This window comes from Callorhinus ursinus, unplaced genomic scaffold, assembly GCF_003265705.2.
Source record: "Callorhinus ursinus isolate GAN/ISIS: 27379988/994484 unplaced genomic scaffold, GSC_fseal_2.0 scaffold20, whole genome shotgun sequence".
Classification (NCBI taxonomy): domain Eukaryota; kingdom Metazoa; phylum Chordata; class Mammalia; order Carnivora; family Otariidae; genus Callorhinus; species Callorhinus ursinus.
The window spans coordinates 17,317,676-17,341,662 of NW_027397082.1; the positions used below are offsets into that span (position 1 = coordinate 17,317,676).

General features: G+C 41.1%; 2 protein-coding genes across 4 annotated transcripts in view; one reads left to right on the forward strand and one right to left on the reverse strand.

Annotated features, from left to right (window-relative positions):
- Positions 1–4,320, forward strand: part of PCGF6 (polycomb group ring finger 6) — a 32,709-nt gene extending 28,389 nt beyond the window's left edge. For all 3 annotated transcript variants that reach the window (XM_025880982.2, XM_073904246.1, XM_073904245.1), the window contains one exon: positions 3,112–4,320. In XM_025880982.2, the coding sequence (XP_025736767.1) occupies positions 3,112–3,168 (57 nt within the window). In that variant the 3' untranslated portion in view covers positions 3,169–4,320. The remainder of the gene's footprint in view (positions 1–3,111) is intronic.
- An 8,213-nt stretch (positions 4,321–12,533) lies between these two features.
- The window catches only part of INA (internexin neuronal intermediate filament protein alpha), a 13,203-nt gene continuing 1,749 nt past the window's right edge, over positions 12,534–23,987 (reverse strand). Inside the window, exons 2-3 of the mRNA XM_025880733.2 lie at positions 15,841–15,965; positions 12,534–14,527 (exon numbers count right to left, since the gene is read on the reverse strand). Of these exons, the coding sequence (XP_025736518.1) occupies positions 14,218–14,527; positions 15,841–15,965 (435 nt within the window). The 3' untranslated portion in view covers positions 12,534–14,217. The remainder of the gene's footprint in view (positions 14,528–15,840; positions 15,966–23,987) is intronic.

Sequence of the window (23,987 nt, forward strand, 5' to 3'; positions counted from 1 at the left end):
ATCCCAGGGTCCTGGGATTGAGCCCTGCATCAGGCTCCCTGCTTGGCAGGAAGCCTGCTTCTCCCTCTCCCACTCCCTCTGCTTGTGTTCCTGCTCTTGCTATCTCTCTCTGTCAAATAAATAAGTAAAATCTTTAAAAAAAATATCTTGGGGGGGGATACTTTGAAACTATGCAGGTAGCCTGTTTCTCCTCAAATGTTGCCCTCTATTCTAACACCCAATAGTGGATCTTATATTTTAGAAAACTGGCATACAGAGGTTAAGTAACTTGTCCAGGGTCACTTGGCTAGGTAGTGGTAGATTCAAGATTCAACTCTTGAAAAAATTGAACGTAAAGTTCAGGCTCTTGGGGGGCACTTGGTGGCTCAGTTGGTTAAGCGTCTGCCTTCGGCTCAGGTCATGAGCTTAGGGTCCTGGGACTGAGCCCCACATGGGGCTCCCTGCTCAGCTGGGAGCAGCTTCTCCCTCTCCCTCTGCCCCTCCCCCCTGCTTGTGCACTCCCTCTCTCTCAAATAAATAAATAAAATCTTTAGAAAAAAAAAGTTCAGGCTCCTAACAGAAGGGTAGCCAAATACTTTTTCAGGTAATTATTTGATTTATTGTTAACATGTTTTTGGAAATAAAAATGATTGTCTTTTTAAAAATTAAACTTCCTTGAATAAAAATGTAAGAAACTAGGAGTAAAATACCAAAGTCAGTGGAGTGGGTAGAAAATATTATTTCAAAAAATATTTACAGACCACTATTCTAGACACATAGGGAGATTCAGACAGAGATGAGCAAGTCCCTGAACTTAAATAATCTGTGATACAATTAAAGTCCTCATTGGCAGCAATGTAAGTTTCATGGAGTCTCGGAACATCTTAGCTCTCAGTGGGAAAGCTAGGATGCTGGACTTGAGGGAGAGAATGGTAGGAGCTGAGATCTGGGCAGCTGGAGTAAAACCATGTGTAGGACTTTAGAGGCGATAGTATGAACTTTGGATTTTCGTTGAGTTAGGTGGGAAATGATTGGAAAGATGTAAGCCAAGGAGTGAAGTAACCTACTCTGACTTACATTTTGCAGACTCATTCTGGTTGGATAGTTTAAGAAGACCATGGATAAAACATCTAAATATAAAATATAAATAATATTTATATGTATATCTATATAAAGAGTATAAATATAATAGATTTGAATTATTATCTCATTTCATAAAATGTGATTTTATACATGTATACATACATAAAGTTGTTTTGAGGTTTTAAAACAGCTTGTAAGCTACACTTTGAGTTTGATATCTCAGCATGTATATTGTTTTGCAAATGATGTTTTCATTTCTGAAACATGATAACCGTATGCAAAAAAATTAACATTTTGTAAGATGTAATTTGTATTAATTTGTATTCTTCTAAGAACGTTGATAGACTCTTTCTGTTTATGTTGTAATACAAATTCATTTACTTTGATTAGGCTGATGAGTCTAGAATAGATCTGATGGTCCATGGGCCAATCATAGTATGAGATTATGTTTTATTTGGCTTATTCTGTGTTATAAATATTTTTGAGTTTAAATTCCTTTAGCTAGGCATCTGGTCTCTGGTTTACCAGTGGTCTCAACATTCCCTATGGACTCACATACCTAACTCACATATTCATCTATGTTATTTTCCTGGCCCTTGTGGGCATTTGAATCTGTGAACCCTTTTCTAGAATTCTGGTGAGTTTTTGCTGGAGTTGCTGGGAACAGGATCCAGATTGCAATGAGTTGTGTAGTGAATGAGAAATGAGGAAGTAGAGCCATGGAAAAGCTTAACAAAAAAGAAAGAGAGAGAGTAATAGCTAGAATGTGATTGGAAATGCAAGACATGCATGCCACCATTCCCTCTCTGTGTTGCTCAAAGTTGGCCCATTGCTCGTGGCACACTTCCCTAATGAGTCTTAGTTTTTAGCTAGTTTTCCGGTTCACAGTAGATTAAAAATAGTATCTTAAGAAGGTGGATTGCTTGCTGGATGCAGACTTGGTGAGAACACAAAGGATTAAGATCTGATAGCAAGAGAAGAGACAGAAACCCAAAAAAGCAGATGAAAAGATTCAGAAACACAGTATCTGAAGTCATTTACTATAGGGTTAGGTTGCCCAGTGACTGAAGACATCACTGTGTTACAGAACTGTGTAGTTACTATACATAATGATGACTCTAGGTATCAAAGTAAGGTTAGATGGATGCCTGGCTGGATTAGACAGTAGAGCATGCGACTCTCACTCTCAGGGCCTCAGGGTCTTGAGTTCAAGCCCCACACTGGTTGTGGAAGCCTACTTAAAAAATAATAAAACAAAGAAAGGTTGAATTGTGTTGTGAACACTCTTTTAAGATGGAGTTAAAATGCATGATAAACAGGTAAGGATTGCAAGGTTTTCTTAGAATAGTAATAAGCTGCATTTATGTGGAAATGAATGTATCATTTCTTACCTGATCCATGATGCTTTATGATAATTGAGTCTTTCTTCAGGGAAGCCTTATACTTGGGTTGTCTATTATTATTATTATTATTAACATATAATGTATTATTTGTTTCAGAGGTACTTGGGTTGTCTCTTAAGTAGTCTGTGCAGAAGGAAAGGTGTATCTCTTTTAGTTCTTTACAGATAACTGCTTAGCTGTAAACAACCCTGGCTAGTTACAGAGTTTCAGAATTACCTACTGAGGGCGCCTGGGTGGCTCAGTTGTTAAGCCTCTGCCTTTGCCTCAGGTCATGATCCCGGGTCCTGGGATCGAGCCCCACATCCGGCTCCCTGCTCAGCGGGAAGCCTGCTTCTCCCTCTCCCACTCCCCGTGCTTGTGTTCCCTCTCTCGCTGTGTCTCTCTCTGTCAAATAAATAAATAAAATCTTAAAAAAAAAAAAAAAGGAATTACCTACTGAAAGTCATGAAAAAGGCACATTGACAGGGAATGTTTGGTGATGAGGTGAATATGAATAAGCAAGTTTATTTATCTTGGACCCTTTATTTCTTTAAATCAAAGAATTTCACATTAGTGTTGGACTATGAAAAATAAACCATATCTGACTTAATTGTTTACACTACTGGTTTTCAGATAACCCTAAAACACTTTTTTTTTTTCTTTTCAGGATGGTCTGCTGGTCCTTCATTATGGTCTTGTAGTTTCTCCCTTAAAAATTACTTGAAGATTCTAGCAGCATTAGGAGGAGGGAAACAAAATAAGGAGGCTTCTGCAGGATTGCATTTCACCAAAGATTTCCACAAAACGTGTAATTGCTACCACTTTGTGCTGTTTGAGACATAACTATCTATTTTCAGCACCAAGAGTCATAGCATTTATAAGTACAATTTGGAATGACAGAATGCATCTGTTTTACTAGAGACTATACATAAAAAAAGCATCCATAGCTCAGGGGGAAATTTTCAAAGCATTAAATTTTTAAATTCCTTGTGATTTCAAATACTTTGACATTGATTTTGCTTCCTAATCTTTGAGGTAAATTGGTTACTGTTTTCTTCTTTGTTGAGCCATATTCCTTTCAAGTTGGTGGTTAGGATTCTGCTCTCTGGAATGGTGCCAGTTGGGCAGTCATCCTTTTGAACTGAAGACTCAAAGCCAGTCTTTGCTAAACTACAGAGTGTACCTCTCAGACAAAGACCAAAACTATTGACCAGTTTTGTATGTTGCCATCATATTTTGAACTTGTATCTTTCATTTGCCAGCAATACTACTACAGAGATGACATTTACTTCTAAAAGGGATGAATTATCATTCTGTGTGAAGAGACTGTCTCCTGCAGGGTTGATGGCCTGTACCATAAGCCTTCAGTGTGCTAAAGACTTCTTTAACAGATCTTACAACAAGGGGTGCCTCTTTGAAACATTATTTTTTTCTTTGAATGTTAATTTGATTAACATTCATTTTATTTGAGTACGTAGTTTGGTTGTCAATACCTTGTAATGCCACTGCTTCTGAAAGTAATAAAGAAACTTGAGTGAATTTGCAAGTTTACAGAATATTTATTCATTGTTTCCTCAGTAAGTCAATTTCATGTTCATTTTCCCATTACACTGTCACTGGGATAAAGGATACGGGTGTTTGAGTTCTCACATGCAAAGATTTCAGTTTTAAATGTTATTTTGCCTAAAATTAGCATTGTGATGCTTTCTAAAAAAATGTTTTATAGACCCTATTTCACTAGAAAATTTCCAAGTCTGCATAGAAACGATTACAAATGAATAAGGTTTGGCAATTGTTTTGTAAAGAATTTGTGAATTGTGTATAAATCTCTTCTAACATTTAATAAAAATTTTTAATAAAAATTTATTTTAACCTATTTTGAAATGTTCATATTTATTGTGGATTGAAACAAAAATGACCAAAATTCTCTAAGAGTTGAGGCATCCAAATTAAAGTTAAACTGCCATCAAATAGATATTTTATAAACATCTTTACTGATTTTACTAGATGCTGTTATTTGACAGTGGACAGAATAGCAGCCGTGGAATTCATTGCCTCTTAAATTTTTCTTGTCCAAAGTACTTACTATTTTTATTCTTGTCCCACGTTAACATATCTGTGTCAGGGATCCCCAAGACTACCTTCAGGTTTAGTGGTTCACTAGAAGGACTCATTATACTTATAGCTTATTACAGTGAAAGAATACAGATTAAAATCAGCAAAGGGAAAAGATGTATACTGCAGAGTTGTCTTCTCCCCATGGAGACACAGGGACAGTGTTTAATTCTTTCAGCAATGATATGTGACATGTGTGAACTGTTGCCAACCAGGGAAGCTCACCTGAGCCTTAGTGTCCAGGGTTTTTAATGGGAATCAGTCACGCAGTGTCCATTTGATTGACTCAGCCATTTAGAGTCCAGCACCCACGCAGTGGTCAAACTGATACAGCATGTCCCAGGGCCCCAGGTATACAAAAATAGGCATTCTCCATAAGTCACATTGTTAGGATAAACTATCTGGTGTGGCCCGAGGTCTCAGGCATACAGACGGGTTGGGGCTCAGTAACATGGGAAAATACTTATTCTTTTAAAGTAGAATATTAGATGTAATTATTTGATAAATACTTCTGCAATGAACAAAAAACTTATCATTTGTTAGATATTGTGTGGACAAGATTAAAATTAAAGGGGTAGTTTGGTTCAAGGAACTCAGCCTATGGGTTGGTTACACACAGTTCTCAGAATCGTAAGAAAAGGCAGATACTGGTAAATACTATAGGAGTCACAAAGAGGGGTGCCTGGGTGGCTCAGTTGGCTGAGCGTCTGCCTTCGGCTCAGGTCATGATTCCAGGGTCCTGGGGTCGAGCCCTCCCTGCCTCTGGGTTTGAGCCTGCTCAGCAGGGAGCCTGCTTCTCCCTCTCCCTCTGCTGCTCCCCCTGCTTGTGCTCTCTCTGTCAAATAAATAAATAAAATATTTTTTTTAAAAAGAGTCATGAAGAGCTCTACCCTTTCTTTTTTTTTTTTTTTTGCTCCCCCCAGACTTGACCTCCAGGAATCCCAAAGAACTAAGTCATATATGGTTATTTGACCTATTGCTGCTACCAGGCATAAAGTAAATGAAGAATGCTGATTGATTGGCTTTCAAATCTGTATCCCCTGAAATCAGTATGATCTTGGGCTTCATCAACAGAAATACAGTTTCGGATCAAGGGAGTTAATACTTCTAATATCCAATTCATGTTGTGTCCAGTTCTGGGTAGCATACCCAACTACTGAGAGATGGGAGGGCAATGGGATAGGGAATAGAGAGAGACCTAGGGCAAAAACAAGGCAAGGGTTAAGCAGTTGCTTATGGTTAACTTGGAGAAGCTAAAACTTATGGGTAAGACAAGACCAGCTGTCTTCAAATAACCAGAGGGTCAAGACTTAGATGTGGGAAAAGCACAAACAGGAACAAACAAATGCTGACTTGCCTTGGGTTAGCTTGGCTGTCATCACCGGCAGCATGCACTTAGTTTAGATGAGATAAGGTCAAAGTTTTCTTCAAAAGGAATTTTTATTAGAAACGAAATTAAATGTCCAAATCTGCATGAATAAGATATATGAAGTGCCGATTCGAGAGCCCAACTTCCGTGGCTAAAAATAGATTTATTTGGCATAGTTGCAGGTCTTTTGTTTTTGCCTAAGCCCTATCTGAGGTGATACTAAGCAAACCTGCCCAGAGGGATAGTTTGTGGTAGTTGTAGTTTGGCAGAATGTGTGCTTGGCAGGTTTCTCGGTTTCTCCCTTAATTGCCATCCCAATCTTTTCTTTCTAGTATAGGCCAAAATCATTTCCTGTGACCTTGGGTTTCATTGAGCTTCCCCTTGATTCTGCTGCATTGCCCTTCCCTCTTTAAAAAAAAAAAAAGATTTTATTTATTTGACAGAGGCACAGCAAGAGAGGGAACACAAGCAGGGGGAGTGGGAGAGGGAGAAGCAGGCTTCCCGCGGAGCAGGGAGCCTGATGCAAGGATCAATGCGGGGCTTGATGTGGGGGTGGATGTGGGGCTGGATGTGGGGCTGGTTGTGGGGCTGGATGTGCGGCTCGATCCCAGGCTCGATCCCAGGCTCCTGGGACCATGACCTGAGCCGAAGGCAGACGCTTAACCACTGAGCCACCCAGGCGCCCCTGTCCTTCCCTCTTGATTCATTCTCATCTCATCTCTGACAATTCCTTCTCTGGACTCCAAACTAACACAGATCTTGCGTGCGCGTGCACGTGCGCACACACACACACACACACACACACACACGACTCTCCTACAGTGACTTTGAATTCTTGAAAGTAACACCTCTGACCCATTTATCTGTCCTATTTATCTTGCTCAAAGTATGTCCTCTGTGATTCAATTCTAGATGAATATTCTTGCAGGATCACCAAGTTGTAATCGACTTATCAAATGTATGTGCAACTAATTTTAAATTTTTTAATGTTTTTCTTTAAAGTTCTGATAGTTGCAACCTCTGCGAATAGAGAAGATTCAAGCAGATGCTGATTCTGAATGTTCATTTTTGTTTTCTTCAGTAGGCCATGACCAAAGAGTAGGTTCTCATTTTTATCCTTTTTCGGTATGTTCTGCACATGAGTTTGATTATTGGCCTCTCTTCAAAACTGGACTGATGAAATCTTTTATCACCTATTGAGATTAATAGTCATTTCACAAATGAAATGTCATATTGATCTCCTGAAAGCTTGCCAAGCATTTATTTACATGGAATGGATATTATGCTTTAATCTTTACTACATTTTGATTTTGTTCTAGTGGTGTCTGTGGTTTTACAGAGGTTCTTATTGTGATACTGTTTCATTTAAATGAGAACAGATTCTTTTTTTCCTTCAGATGTTTCTAAGAAAATGTTTTCCCAAGAGAAAAACTGATTAGATAATATTTTAAATTAGAGGTTGAAGAAGACAAAGATTGCCAGGACAGATTTTTTTTCCTCCAAAAAAAGACAAAGAAACAGTATTGCATAGTGGCTAAGGACATGAAATTTGAAGCCAGACTGCATGGCTTTGATTCCCAGCTTTGCTACTTACAAGCTATACAATCTCGACCGTGTATAATTTCTCTGAGCTGTAGTTTTTCTTACCTGTAAACAGGGACAAAGGAACCTAACTCAAAGAGCTGTTAGGAGAATTAATATGTAAAGCACTCAGGCACACAGCCTACTACCAAGTTTAAATATGGTCCCTATGTAGTCACTTCTTAGATTACTTTGCTGAATTAGTTCCTTTCTAATGAGTAAGGGGGTCCACTGATATTAAAAGATTGACATTGAACCATTTATTATTTTTCCTGTCTTCTTTTCTTGCATATTTTCTTTCTTCACCTCCTTCTATGGATAACCACGACAGGGTTGGGGACACAGGCTCTTAAGTCAGACCTGGATTCTGCTTTCACCTTAACTCTAGTCTTGGCTCTGCTGCCTATACTTTGCAGACTAGGTGAGTCCATAGACAATTTCAGTTGCCAGGAGTTTCTTTTGTCGAGCTCCAGGCTGGCTTCAGGTAAAGATCAAAGATTGTCTAGCCCTGAAGGACATCAGGAATTGTATATGCCACATGTATGTATCCTTATGCCAGGAAATCATGGGCAATGGAAGTTACACTTTTCCTTTATTCATACTTACAGCATAACAGATGAACCTGAGTGAGTCAAATTTGTTTTGTTTTAATTTTAAATAGGCTCCACGCCCAATGTGGAGCTTGAACTCATGATCCTGAGTCCCATGCTTTACTGACTGAGCCAGGCAGGCGCCCCTTAAATTTGTTTTAGGGGCACCTGGCTCGCTCAGTTGGTAGAGTGTGCAACTCTTGATCTCGGGGTCTTGAATTTGAGCCCCACATTGGGCATAGACATTACTTTAAAAATATATATAATGAGCACTTCCAATGAAAAATATTTTTTTTTTTGGCCCGGTGCAATAATCAGCAATTAACTAGACCTGCTACTGATTGTATTCCAAATCTCCAGTCCTCATGCTCATGACCTTGGCTATGCTCTGCTAGCATTCTATACCCCCTTTTAATACGAGCATACAACAGAGCTGGAATGAAGCGTCTCAGACCTACAGAGCAGAGACCGCTTACCTCACCAGGGAAGAGAGTAGCCATGGGGTGATCCACAGTCATTAATCGATGAGGAAGGCGGCCTAGAGACCCCTCCAGGTCAATCTTCATTTTTCTTTGTATCCTGAGCTTTCTCTATTTCATTTCATTTTATTTCTCTATTTCATTTTAATCACTAAAGAATTGTGGAAACATAAATCTTTATCTGCAGTGTGACTCGCTGTATCTTATTACAATCCTGGGGTATGTGTCTGTGTGTCTGTGTGTTTCAAGGGATTGTAAGAAAGAATTTATAAATTTTAGCTACTCACAACCCCCACCTAGTAAACTTATGGAACATAAAAACATGAGCTCCATCAAAGCATCAAAGAGATCAATAGAGGAGGAGAGAAGCCATTTGATCTACATAGTAACTGTTTTTTTCATCTTTTGAGGATTTGCAGCAGGGGATGGTAATTTAATAAAAATAATCCTTTGTTTGGCTGGATTAAGGAGCATGTACCCCTTTTATAAATGGCATGGCCATATGAGATATTTGAAAATAGCAAAAGCATGATGACAAATCTAAAATGTACATTAGATTTGAACATGCAGCAAAGTAGTGGTGTATATTCTGTAAAGAAAAATAAAATTTCACATATGAGCTCTATTTTAAGATCCCACAAAGCCCCCCTCAGTTATTTCCATTTTAAGCTACTGTGTTTTCAGGCACACCAGCTTCTTTGGTTGTAAGGGGGAAAGAATGTATTCTTATGATTTAGATGTTTTTCAGGACCTTAGAGATTTCTGATGATATAATAATAATAATAATATCAACTGGAAATCAATGATGGGTGCTCATAAGCAAGCAACATTTCTAGCTATTCTTTTGTTTACATCCAGACATTTCTGGCTTTTTCTCTAGGTTCCGTTTTGGAATCAATACTCTTATTAGATCTGGCTTATGTTGTCCTAATGGAATTCCTTCTAACTGAGATTGACCCAGGGTGGCTGTACATAATGGTCTCAGCTGGAGCAGAGGGTATAGTAGACTTTGTAATTATATTCTTCTGATAGTTCCATAAATTCTCTATTAGTGGATTTTTTAAATTGAGGTGAAATTTACATGATATAAAATTAGTCATTTTAAAGTGAACAACTCAGTGGCATTTAGCATGCTCACAGTGCTGTGTAGCTACCACCTCTAGTTCCAAAACATTGCCATCAATCCAAAATAAAACCCCAAACCCACTGAATAGTTACCCCCTACTGCCCCCTCTCTTTAGCCCTGGCAACTACCAATCTGCTTTCTGTTCCAATGAATTTTTTTTAAAGACTTTTTATTTTAGAGAGAGTGCGCGTGCACAAGGGGGAGGGGCAGAGGGAGAGGAAGAGAAAGTCTCAAGCAGACTCCATGCCCTGAGTGCAGAGCCCAACACCGGGCTCAATCTCAAGACCCTGAGACCATGACCTGAGCCGAAACCAAGAGTCAGACGCCCAACCGACTGCACTCAGGCACCGCCCAATTGATTTTTAAATACATTTTAAAAACTATTTCATGTTTGCCTCTAGAGTCATGAATGGTGATTTTTGGACTCCATGCTTGTGTTCACAAGTAAGTTCTAGAAGTTTATCTGCAGGACTAGATGTGACTCGCATTGTGTCTGGATCTAAAATTTGGACTCTGGTTCCCAGACAATTGCTCAAATCTTGCCCCCCTCTTTAGCCAATACAGTAAAATGAATTCTAACTATCCTGGATTTATTACCTCTTGAGGAATTGTCCCTTCTGTAATAGCCCCTCATTTCCAGGTGCTTTGATACTGAGCTACAGAGTTCCTTTGCAAAATTATTTTTTAAAACTCCTTTTAAAAAATTAGGTAATAGCACCCAGTTCTATTTAGTTTTTAGTAGGAGGTGACTCAGCTGGGCTCAGAACCCAGTTTTGAGCTGTCACAAACTCACTGCAATGCAGGAAGCTAATAGGTTCCGGAGGTCTGCAAAGTATAGCAGTTTGCCTATGGGACTTGGTGTTGTCAAAGGTTTCTGGGGCAGAAAAACCTTAAGTAAAACCCAGTGAGGAAGGGGGGAAGATGATAAAAATAAAGACTTTTACTCCCTCAAGTGAGAGAACTTTCTTTTATGTATAGAAGCAATATAGGAAAGAGAAGCAAGCACTGCAGTCCGAAGACCAAGGTTCAAATCCCGGCTCTGTTATTCTGTGACATTAGAAAAGGGTTTTAACCTTGTCATTCCTAAATGCTACCTAAAGAGTGGTTGTGAGGTTTAAATGAGATAATTCTGTTTTCTACCTACTACAGTGTCTCACACATGGTAGGCAGGTACTGAATAAATGAAAGCTGTTATGAGTCTCAGGATGCAGGGGATCTCATTGTCTAATGAATCCAGAAGCGGTATCAGTTATCACTAATGTGCTTTGTGGACAGGCGTCCCCGCAGTCTCAGACTCACTGTGTTGTCCTGTTCTGTCATTAACAGTTGCTGTTTCTTGCTTCCCCTTCCCTTCTCCTCCTTATGATTCTGAACACTACATGCCTTAAGATTCTGAACACTATGTTTCCTTGTTACTGTAATTGTCCGGATTTAATAAGTATCAACTCCATAGATGCTTTTAATTCTTTATAAATGAGCTCACAGAAATTAGTGGCAACTCAGTGAAAATAGGTGATACAAATTAGAGCTAGGAATTATATAAATGTAATAAAAGGATGGCGGTTTTGCATCCAGAAGGATCCATTAACAAAATGGTATGCTTGGAAGTGGCAACCAGTAACTGTATTGCAAACCTCTGTATTGATGAGATTATTATTGTTCCTTAATAGGTCCTAAAAGATGTTTAATTGTTATAAAACTCTCATTGTTGATGCAGGACTAACATCTCTTTCCCAAGCAGTACGACGAATGTATCTTTGCGTGTCATGTGAGTGCTGTTAACCAGATGCACTGAGAACGACAATCTCGTTCAGGATTCAGCAAGCTCCAGCTTCATACCAGCATCAGTGTATTCCCCTCATTTAGTCTCCATCCTGGAAACTGACATGGCATTAGGGAATCCCAACTTGGAGTCCATGGACTTCTGGGCACCAGAGGCAGATGGTTCAACACGGGACGCCAAGCCCCTTGGCATGTACAAAGTTTTGTGTGTGTATTTTTCTGGGAAAAGTGTCCATAGTTTTCTCCAAGGGGTCTGTAATCCATAAAAGGTTAAGAATCATTACAGTAGAGGAAAATTCTATTACTGCTGCCTATGTTCTACTTAAACATATGGGTTCTGCAGAAGTATAACCCCATCTTCAAAAACAGAGAAAAGATTCTTACTGTTTTGAACTGCCTTTTATCATATGCGTTCTGCCACTTCATTCTCAGAAATATTCAAGTTAAGCTAGTTCAGTCATTATCCAGGCACAGAATGTTGTCTTGCATCATTTGTTTGATTTGATTTCTCTACTCCCTGCCATAAACCGTCCACTTAATGCATTATGTGTTTCAGACAGTGTAAACACATGCAGACTATATACCTCCAAAGCCTTGGCAAGGGGACAAAAACAAAACTCTAAATGCGGATGCAAGGAGCAGAGAATATACAACTCCTAAATTATTTGGGGTACAGCCGTCTCACTAAACCAAAACAGTGCTTCTCTCTTTTAAAGATTTTATTTATTTGAGAGAGAGAACATGAACAGGGGGAGGGGCAGAGGGAGAGGGAGAAGCAGACTCCCCGCGGAGCAGGGAGCCCATCATGGGGCTCCATCTCAGGACCCTGAGATCATGACCTGAGTCAAAGGCAGACGCTTAACTGACAGAGCCACCCAGGCGCCCCTCTTTGTTTTTTAAGTAAGCTTTAGGCCCAACATAGGGCTTGAACTCACAACCCTGAGATTGAGTCACATGCTTTACCAACTAAACCAACCAGGTGCCCCCAAAACAGCACTTTTCTCAACTGTAGCAGCAAAAAACACAGAACACAAGTTATGTTGGTGGGATTCGTGTGAATTTTAATTCTTATCTTACTAATGTGTTACAGTAAATGTGGGGAGTAAAGACAGGGATGGAGTGAGGGAAAGGAAGAAGAGAAAGTATCTTTCCAGTTCCTCGAACCACTGAAGCAGGACCTAGGATAAGAAAGTCCAGTAAAAGCATCACGACCTGTCACAACAGCACTTTCAATGGAGGTGTGTGACAGAGACACGGCAACTCTTGAGGTCTGCGGGAAGGGACTGCAGGAGAGAATTAGCCCTACATCAAACCTGGCACATGTGGAAGACAGGGCGATGTGGCTGCTACACAGTTGGGCAGATGAAAAAGCGGACTCTCCAGAGTGTACCTCCTAGCACATGAGTAGGAGCACGGGTGCCCTTCTCCAGGCTGAGCGGCACTGCCTCCCACCAAGCATGCAGCAATGGGAAAACCGTGGGGCAGGGCTCTTTTAGAAACGAGAAAGATTTTTTACGTTTGCTGGTGGTGTTGATTGACCCAGACGCGATTCCTTTTACTTTTGGGCAGTAGCCTTGTGTCCTGGTGATAACATAATTATACCTAGCACTCTTAAAAGGCAGAGGAGAGTGAAAGCAAGGCCTCTTTAGGACCGAGACAGTGGGAAAGGGGCTCTGTGGGTTCTAAGGGTAAGGGCATGAAACAGCTAATTCTAGATCACCACAAATGAACTCACACAGATCAATGAGACCTTGGCTTTTTCCATTCACACAAATACTCACCCCTCTTCTAGCTTCTACTACTAAATCTAAGGTCAGCTTAATCACAGCTTGGGGCACTATGACCATGTTTCTAAAGTTAAAGTGAACAAACTACATTCTTAATACTCCCCCCCCCCAATTAAATGGATTTGAATAAGCTGAAAGCCTAAAATCTAGGGACTCTTTTCATTATTTGTTGGGGACAACCCTTAAAACTCATCACTGCCATTTTTCTTTACTTACAGAATTGGAAGGACATGGAATGGGCAGGGAGAAGTCATCACACGAATCACAGAAATGGTCAACATGCATCTAATTTTACCCATTGAACAAAGAGAGCTAAAGGGGGTAAGTTCTTTGGAGAAGAACCTGTGTTTAAGGGGGAAGAATACTACACTAGCCTTTTTTTTTTTTCCTGAATGGAAGAAAAAGGATAGATGGAATTGCGAGGGGTGGGAGGAAATGGTGTTAAACAAACACCTATCACTTGTGAAGCAGTTTTGTCGGAGTGGTGCCGGATGCGAACCATGGGTTTATCTTTGGCAGTGATCTTATGTGTTCGGGACCTAGAATGAGACTATATAGCTGGATGGATGTCTGGGTATAGTGAGCGAATATAAGTTTTAATTTCAATTCACAGCAAATGACGATGATCCCAGATTTAGCACCTTAGTTTGTACTTCCTCTGTACCTGAATCATCTAACGCTGTGAAGCCTGAGCTTTAGCTGAGAAAGCTGAGTTCTTAGATAACTCCTCTGTGATTTGCTCTAGGACTGCACTTTGCTCCAACCTAAGGAGTGGTTTTCTTATTAGAGAAAGTGAAGTATTCAATGCTAAATAGGAGACTGAAGCCTTGAAGACATTTTATAGTGGTGACAGGTGTTTTGGTTCAGGAATAGGCTCTTTAACAAGTCAAATGCATATTATTCCCTCTTAAGCATTAATTTTTTTTTTTTTTTAAGAAACAGAATTATATTTTTTGGCTTGAAGTGGTGCTTTCTTCTATAATTGATTTCTCGGTTTTCTTAGTAGATATTACTGTCTCCTCCAGTATTTCTTCAAAACTTTCCCCTATCTGGGAGGTCTTCTTTGAGGCCGCCTTAGAAGCCTCCTCTCCCTCCTCCTCTTTCTTAAGAGACAGCCCAGGGGATGAGACTTTGGAGGTTGTAGAACTGAGGACTCTAGGTGGGAGCAGATAAGCTGTATTGGGGGGTGGATTCAGCCCTGAAATGCTTAATCCACTGGTGCTAAAACGTGTCTCCTCGCCTTCCAGTAGTTTCCTGTAAATCCAACAGAGAAAACGTCTTAGGAAGTCAACTGGTAACTTTTTTTTAAAAAAAAGAACTCAACCCTCCAGTTCCTATTCATTTTAGAAAGATACCATAAGACTCTGCAGTTTCTCCATGAGGTTGAGACCAAAAAATATGGACTTCCAAGGTTCAAAGACTTGGAGTTTATCTAGCACATGCATACACACATGCACGTACATGCATGCTCACACACACTCACATCAGCTGTGTTGAAAGCACTGTCAAAGGGAAAACTATCCTATTCACAAATATGTTCAAAAAGGAATTTTTGTACAGTTCCCCTTGGCCTTATCCACACCCATTTTTAGCACTTAAGAATCTACAAAGCTCTAGGGAGAAGTAATCTTACTAATTAAAACCTTAAGTGCAACAGGGATAAGGAGGTGAGAAGTCCACATAGGAGGAAGGAGCTACCTCATTCAGCCTGAGCTTGAGATTTGTACTTTATCAACGTAGAGTACAAAGAGAATGGAACCAGCAACTTCAAAAACCAGCGAGTGCAACTGTTCCAGATACCAGACTTTTTCTCAGCCAAGCCTAATCAGCATCATAAGAGTGGCCCCAATGCCTTGTTTCTCTTATCTCTAATAATTTTTATCATCTTTTCTTTAAAATCAGACACTCAAGACACTATCAAATACTCTTGGAGTTTTGTTTTGAAGAAGTATACATAGTGTAAAAGAAAAAAAAATTCTCAGATCTGGATTGAAGCTGAGCTCTTCCCTTTACCAGCACTGTGACTCAGAACAAGTCACACAGTCAGTCTGTGATTCAAGTCACCTCGTCTGCAAAATGGAAATAATATGACCAGATACCTAGATAATTTAAATACAGTATCTAATATAGTGCCTGGCACATAGTAGCCATTCAAAAAATAGTAGCTACTGTTATTATCTTTTTTTAAGGTAAATATTCACTTGAACATTGAGTAGAAATTCAGAGGGATACCTCACCTATTAGGACATTCTATGTTGTATAAGCCCTATTTTTAAAAGTTAGAGTCTGATGGGTTTTAGGTCAACCTCTGCATACTCAGGTTATCTCCTTCAATCCTAGCAGAGGTAGGTAGACTACCCCAGGACTTGTAAAGTGGAGTTGGGATATAAAGAAGCTGAGGGACAGAGGAGTCAGCTCTCCTGGAAGGGGTCGGGGATGACTTTCCTCAGCCCTTCTCATGCATCAGCAATCAGAGAGACGATAAAACCACTTATCCACTTATTTGGGTAGCTATGCCCCAGGTGCCTGGATCTGCTGGGTGAGGGTGAGCATGCCCTTTGAAATACCTGTAAGCTGCTATCTCAATATCAAGAGCCATTTTGACATTGAGCAAGTCCTGGTATTCCCGAAGGTGGCGCGCCATCTCACTCTTGGTGTTCCTCAGATCATTCTCCAGCTGCCCAACGCTATCCTGAAAAGTAACATATCCAACATATTTGAACCAGGTGAAATTCAGTGAGATTTCCACAAAGCAAGGATTCTCAACCCTGACTACACATTAAAAATCCAGGCCTGTCCCCCAGCCCAGATTCTGATTCATTTGTTCTGGGGTGGGGTCCCAGAATCTGCATTGTTTCATAAGGTCCCCAGGAGATTTGGATGCATGGTAAGGGTTGGGAACTTCTACTGTGCAGCACATGGTTCTCGAATGCACACGAGGGAGATATTTTCTCTCTCTCTTGTTAAACTTATACCTGAAACTGATACCACACTGTATATTAACTGACTGGTATTTAAGTAAAAACTTAAAAAAAAACCCCAAAAACAAACCTACTTCTCATCCCTTCCTTGCTTGTTGCATTCCTGCTGAATAATTCAGTTGTTACATGTCCTTGCCAAAACCCAAAGCCTCAGGTTAGGAGCTTAGACTCAGAAAATTCCAACTGTGAAAAGCACAGAGAGGACAGCAAGTCTTCTCTGCCTCCATTTGTCTTGATGGTTTCCTCAAAGTCTGCTACTCAGTCACCTTACTGAAAGCATCTTATGTAACGGATAAGGAGGAAGCAGAAATACTCCATGGAATTATTTAAATCCAAATGGCAGACTGATATTATATTTTTAAGAAAGAAACTAGGGGGCACCTGGGTGGCTCAGTCGGGCAGCCGGCTCTTGATTTCGGCTCAGGTCATGATCTCGGTGTCGTGAGATCGAGCCCTGTGCTGGGCTCCACACTCACTGTAGAGTCCGCTTGGGCTTCTCTCCCTTTGCCCCTCCCCCCACTTGAGCTTGCTCTCTCTCTCTCCCCCCCAAATAAATCAAATCTTTTTACAAAATAAAAAGAAAAAAGAAACCAGGTCCATATAATAGTTTTGTTCCAAATTCTTTCAGGTGCAAACCCAGACACAGAAGAAAATAGCTCAAAATTTTTTCTTAAGATTTATTTATTTGAGAGAAAGAGAGAGAGAGAGAGCACAAGCAGGAGGGGGAGGGGAGAGGGAGAGAGAAACTCAAAGCAGACTCCTTGCAGAGCTCAAAGCAGGGCTCGATCACACGACCCTGACTGAGATCACCGCCTGAGCAGAAACTAAGAGTCTGGGGCTTAACCAACTGCACCACCCAGGTGCCCAAAAAATAGTTTTAAATTTTTGATTCTTGAGTAGCCAGAGGGTCTTTTAAACTTTTTTTAAAAAATTTATTTATTTGATGGGGCGCCTGGGTGGCTCAGTTGTTAAGCATCTGCCTTCGGCTCAGGTCATGATCCCAGGGTCCTGGGATCGAGCCCTGCATCGGGCTCCTTGCTTGGCGGGAAGCCTGCTTCTCCCTCTCCCACTCCCCCTACTTGTGTTCCCTCTCTCACTGTGTCTCTCTCTGTCAAATAAATAAATAAAATCTTTAAAAAAATTTATTTATTTGAGAGAGAGAGAGCGTGTATATGCACACTCGGTGTGGGGGGGTGGGGGTGGGTAGTGTTCACGTGGAGGGACAGAGGGAAAGAATCTTCAAGCAGGCTCCCCACTGAGCGCAGAGCCCGACTCCGGGCTTGATTCCATGACCCATGAGATCACGACCTGAGCCGAAACCTAGAGCCGACACTTAACCGAATGAGCCACCCAGGTGCCCCCAGAGGGTCTTTAAAAAAAAAAACACAGCAGATCCAGTTGCTCACCTGCTTGAAACCCTCTAACAGCTTTACAATCAAGTCCAAACTCCTCAGCGTGGCCTATACTATTCCTCTTGCTCGAAATGTTTCAGCTACTCTGGCTTTCTCTTTTGCTCCTTAAACTACCTAAATTCATTGCTGCCCCAGGCCCTTTAGGCTAGCTATTTCCTCTGGAATGTTCTGTAGTGGGTCTTCTGTGACCGACTTTGAGTCATCGAAGATTCAGTTCAAATGCCCTGTACTCAGTCTTCCTTTGTGTCCAATTTAAGTACCCTTTCCACACGGATCTAGCATGCTAGTGTACCTCAAGCCAGGACGGTGGCCCATGAAGGGGCTTTGTGCAAATGAGAAAAGGGCATCTCCAGTGGGAGGACAAATTAGAAGAAAGCACACACTTGAAAGTGGCCACTCTGCTCTTAGCTCTTAATCATTATCTGAAATTTTCTCATTCTTTTATTACTTTACTAGTTTATTTTCTGTCACCTTCCTCTATCTCATGGATTTTCCACCTAGGCACTGTGGACATTTGGGGCTGGATAATTCTTTGCAGTGGGGGGTTGTCCTGTGAATTATAGGACATTTAGCAGCATCCCTGACCTCTACCCACTAGTAGCATGCACCCTCCCTCCCAGTGGTGATAACCAACAATGTCCCCAGACATTGCTGAGTGTCCCCTGGAAGACAAGTCACTCTTGTCAGAGAACTCCTACTCTAGAATGTAATCTACATGGAAAACGGGGGCTGATTCTGTTTGGCTAACCCCTGGAAGCCCAGAGCCTAGCACAATGCACACTGTAGATGTTCCGTGAGTAATCATTAAATGAATGAACAGTGCTACACGAGCACTTCTTTTCCTCTGACCTGAAAAGATGTGAGCAAATAACCCAAATAATACAGTTGCAAGTCTGTCGACATGAAGAACACAGCAATTGAGAGTAACTTTTGTGAAACAGTGATGCAGATAAACATCAGAAACCTCAAGAAGTAAGTAGTGAGGTGCCCTTGTAACTTCCCGTGTGGGGATGATGAAGTGATGGTGGAAAGCAGGGCTGATAACATCAGGGGTGGGGGATGTGCAAAATTCTAAATCAAGAGAATCTGCAGAAAGAATGAAAATTCATACCTCCTACCTGTTCTATAAATATGGACGGGAATGCCGCAAAGGAGAGACTCAATCAACTGATGGGTACACAGCAAGGAATGACAAGCAGTGGGGAAAATACATATTACATGCACAGTGATGGAAATATTCCAAAGTGTGTTAGGAGATCATAAGGGCTTAAAATGATTTCTACCAAACATTTAACTTGATGGTTGTTAGTTGAGGTTAAACTAACCTACAAGCAAGTCTGCTAGTGATGCACTGGGGTAAGAGAAGCAATATTACTGGGGTAAAGGGAAAGGGAAAAAGGGGAAGAAGATTTCTCAGTATGCAAAGGACAGGAGAAATGAAATCTGAGGAAAAGAGGAGGATTTCATCAGGATCTTTGGGTTGCATTTCTTGCCCTGCCTCAAATATCCAACACACCACAGTCAGTTTTCTGTATTTTAGTTTCTTCAAAATTTCCATTTCTACCTGTGGAAAATTATAATATTTATTCTTTTCTGAGGTGTTCTAAGATCCTCAAGTTAGGATTCCAATTTAAGGCACCTCACATTATTGTGAGTCCATTATCTGTTAAATTAGATAACAGGCATTAAAATAGCACTTGTCACATAGAAATTGTGCAATAAATGATTGTTACAGAGTCATATCATGTGACTCTATGCCCTCTTTAATCATATGGACAAATTAATCATGATCCCTCCCTACAACCCCTTGGATTACTAAGGAAAGCAATGTATAATAAAATGTTAATATTAGATAGTTGAAGGCATATTCCTTAAAGCACCAGATTTTTTTAAAATAATGATTTTGAATTAAAAAACCTTTCTAAAGGGGCTTGTACCATTTTTAAAAAATATTTATTTATTGAAGTAATCTCTATATCCAACGTGGGGCTCCAACTCAGGACCCTGAGATCAAGAGCAGCACGCTCCTCCGACTGAGCCAGCCCGATGCCCCATGGGGGGTGTACCATTCTTAATTAGGACATAAACATAATGCAACCTTTCTTAGCAACTACAGGTTATGATAATGATCAATTATTTTTCTATAATTCTATGACGTCCTTTATCTTTTAGGTCAACGGAGGTACATCAGATCGTTTTTTTTTTTTTAAAGATTTTATTTATTTATTTGACAGAGAGAGATAGCGAGAGCAGGAACACAAGCAGGGGGAGTGGGAGAGGGAGAAGCAGGCTTCCCGCTGAGCAGGGAGCCCGATGCGGGGCTCCATCCCAGGACCCTGGGATCATGACCTGAGCTGAAAGCAGACGCTTAACAACTGAGCCACCCAGGCGTCCGGTGTATCAGATTGTTTATTTCTACCCTAACTGGCCCCAAAGAGCAGTGTTTGCATTAGTGCTTGCTACTTATTGGTCTTCTTTGTTCTGAAAGTTGAACTAATGCTACTGGTTCTCCATGATGCCTGATTCCATTGGTCCCTCTTCTCTATCTTGCAGCATGCTTAAAATTCAAAAGACAAAATGCTTTAGAATCATGTAAAGTAAGAATGAATAAGTTAGGAGCATCAGAGGGGTCAACTTCCCAATATGTGATTTGGACATGGACGTTTTGTCTCATCAGCAGGTTAATAAGGTCCTTTTTAAAACAATATTTTTGTTTCAGAGCTGTGTTTGCTGAATAAAAGGTTGTTGGGAGCTGAGTTCTAGATAGTAGAGATTTCCTTGAGTTTTTATGTTACACAGTTCACATGTCTGTTTTATGGATCAGAGTAGACAATAAGCATGACTCTGCTCCTTTCAAAAGGAACTGGGCTGACTGCTGACCATTGGTCTTCTACGTCTAGTCCCTTTGTTTGCGCTCTCTTCAGCCCACACCAGACTGTCTCACATTGCCCTTCAAAAGCCCTGCCAAAGATGGCCTCCAGCTGGAAATCTGAGCAGAGCGCTGCAGTCTACCCCCTCCCCCAACCACGCAGCTGCTGCTGGCTTAGCCTGAGGGAATGGCAGAGGCACTCCCAGTTCCAGCTGGGGTCTCTCCTGGAGTAGTAGCTAAGATAAGTGCTGAGTATCTTCCCAAGGGCTGGAAGGATGCAGGCCAGGAATAAGAGAAAGACCAGGCCACCCAAACATCTGCAGTGGAGAAAAGGAACCACAGACAGTGCTATGGATTTCGTCACTTCTGGGAGCCCTCAGCCAGGTGAGCAGAAGTAGTGAGCGCAGCACAGTCTGAAAGAGCTCCTCCAGATTTACTGGGCGAGTAGGGAGGATGTTTATATGTGGACCACCCATATGCCTTATTCTCCCTACTGTCTTTGCTTGCTTGCTTCCTTCCTTTCTTCCTTTTTCCCTACCATACTTTAAAATCTTGCATTATGTGAGCTGGTTTATATTGTGAAATGTGGTTTAGGTTAGTGTTACCCCCAAATCAGCCCGAGAACAATAGGATGCAGCACTTTTACTGAAAATGCATATTCCTGGGCTGCTCCTGGAACTACTGAGTTCAAATCGCTGGGAGTAGGCCTGAGAATTTTTTTTTTGTTAAGCCCCCAAGTGATCTTGGTGGATCAATGGGTCTAGGAACTACAAGTTTATTTCTGTAGAGGAGTTATCAAGGTGGCCTTGGTGACAGTAATACAATGAGACAGGGAGGGGCAAAAACAAAACTAAGAACACATGGAAGAGATAAAAAGAAAAAAGGACCGGATGTGGTTTCTTCTTGAATTCTAGTTTCAGAGATAAATCTATCAAGCCATAGATTTATATGCGGCTACTTTCACCCCCCAATCTCCAAGGGGCCAGCCCCTTTTTGCTCTTTCATTCCATTTATTCCAATCTCATACTGGAGGGAAGAGGGCAGACTTGGCTCCTCTCCCTGGGGAGCATTAACTAATGGTGAGCTTGATTGTTCAGCAAGGTCTTTCAAGGAAAGCTTTGGTTTTCCAAGACTGACCATAGTACAGGGCCAAGCCCTCCAGGATCCTGCCAAAAATACCCTTAGGCGTCTTTGGTAGAACAGGGCCTCTAATGGTGGTAAAGCAGCTACGCAGGAACCAGATTCACCCTGGATCAGAAATGGAAAAGTGTTCAGCTATAGAGGGTGGCTACATTTGGCTTTTGAAGACAATGGCCCTAGCTCTTCATAATTTTTCCTGTCGCCTGATTTGGACTCTCTCATGTATCATTGTGTACTTACTATGTCACCTTGAATCATTCTTTACCTTTTCAAAAATGTAATAAGCTTTCTGTCCTTGAATAGGCTGTCAGCATTCTGGGCAGGGGAAATGTGACCTTAATGGGGCTTTCTTCTGCCTCTTAGAGGGTGGCAAGCTTGCAAAGGAAAATGGGCCTATCACTAATCTCTGAAGCAGTAGAAAGAGAACAGCCTCCCATTACTGCAGTGGAAGGGGAGCAGGGAGAGGGCAAGAAAACAATGGCTGAATCTCACTGTGGAGAAGGAGGCTTCTCATCTTGGCCAACACTGCTAAAACTGTTAGAGAAAACAGCCAGAGGATACCCTTGTGACTTCAGGCCTTCAGGATCAGCAGGAAAGGATGTGAACCCCTCCTCAGCCTGAAGTCCCAAGGGGTAGGAAATAGCTCTCTGTTGTCTCATCTGGTCTTGCATTCCACCAGCAGGTCCACTGAGGCTCTGAAGGCTAACATGGACGGGGGCACACTGCAGAGCTGCAGATGCCGCAGTTTCTGTAGGGTTTTTGTTTGTTTGTTTCCTGCAGACTGTGTCTGGATGGCCCCACTATTGTCTGACACTGAAAGCCTTTTAAAGCAAACAAAACAAGTCAGACAATACTGTCACTACCTCTTAGAATGTCAGGCTATACCAAGCAAACAGAGGGCATGGCAAAGCCCAATTCAGATGGAAGTTGTAGTTGTAGATAAGTTAGCTTTTTTTTAAATTTTTAAAAAAGATTTTATTTATTTATTTATTTGAGAGAGAGAGAGAGAGAGAAACAGCATGAGAGGAGAGAGGGTCAGAGGGAGAAGCAGGCTCCCCGCTGAGCTGGGAGCCTGATGTGGGACTCGATCCCAGGACTCTGGGATCATGACCTGAGCCGAAGGCAGTCGCTTAACCAACTGAGCCACCCAGGTGCCCAAATTAGCCTTTTTTGTAGAAATACTGGGCTAGTCCTTCAGAAGACCACCTAGCTCATCTTTTGAGGCTTCTAGAAGAACACATGAAATCTCAGTTAACTAAATGTGATTCATTCAGGCCATGAAGGAGCTAGGCCACACAGTGAAAAATTCAAGTTACAGCTTTTGAAGCAGAAGAGAAGTATTTACTTGAATAGTACTGTAATTCCAAATAACCAAAACAAATGGTCCAGGCAAGCTTTCTTCTTTTAGCAAATGGGGCAGTTTATAATGGACAATAAATACCTGCACACCAATAATAATTCTTTAGCTGTACACTAAAATAGTACTTTTGAGGTTTTACTTCTTTCTTGGTTCTATTTGATTAATGTTCCCAAACCCTGTTAATTTCATCAAATGTAAACTTCAATCTTGGCCAGAATGAATTATTGCAAAATTCTGAATTCTTACCATCCTACCCAATGGAGCTTTGATTGGACCTTGAAACTGAACCACACTATTTAGATTCCTTTCTTTTCTCCTGCCTCTGTACCCTTTGTGGTCATAAGCCCAGAATGCCCTATATAGTAAAACTGAAGATGCAGTGGCCTTTGTTTGGAGAGAAAAGGAAGAAAGATCCAATCAATACCTTCATAGGCGCTTAGAGGACATGCAAAGATGTAAAAAATAAGTGGCCTATAACAAAGATAGAATCACCCATCTCTGTGATTTACAACATGCACTGAGGATGGAAAACTGTTAAAAAGATGTGAATTTTCAAGTGGGACCTCACTGCTGCTGAGCAGATTAAGTGGTTTTTGCTAAGTGCTAAGCCATCCATGACAGTGAAAATTGATGCTGTCCATGAGGTGACCTTTGATTGCAGGTAGCCAAGACTGATGTGGTGGTGTTGCAGAAGAAAACACACACACACACACACACACACACACACACACCAAAACACTTAATTGCCTAGAGAGTCATAACTAGGACATGAGATGGGAGACACATCATTTCTGAGATGGAAAGAACTCTAGATCAGGACCGAGGACAGCGCCCCGACCATTCCCATTTGCTAAGTGGTGTAAAGCTTTCTAAAGAAATATCCAGCAGTAGGTAGACACGGAAACTGTGTGTGTGTGTGTGTGTGTGTGTGTGTGTGTGTGTGTGTGTGTGT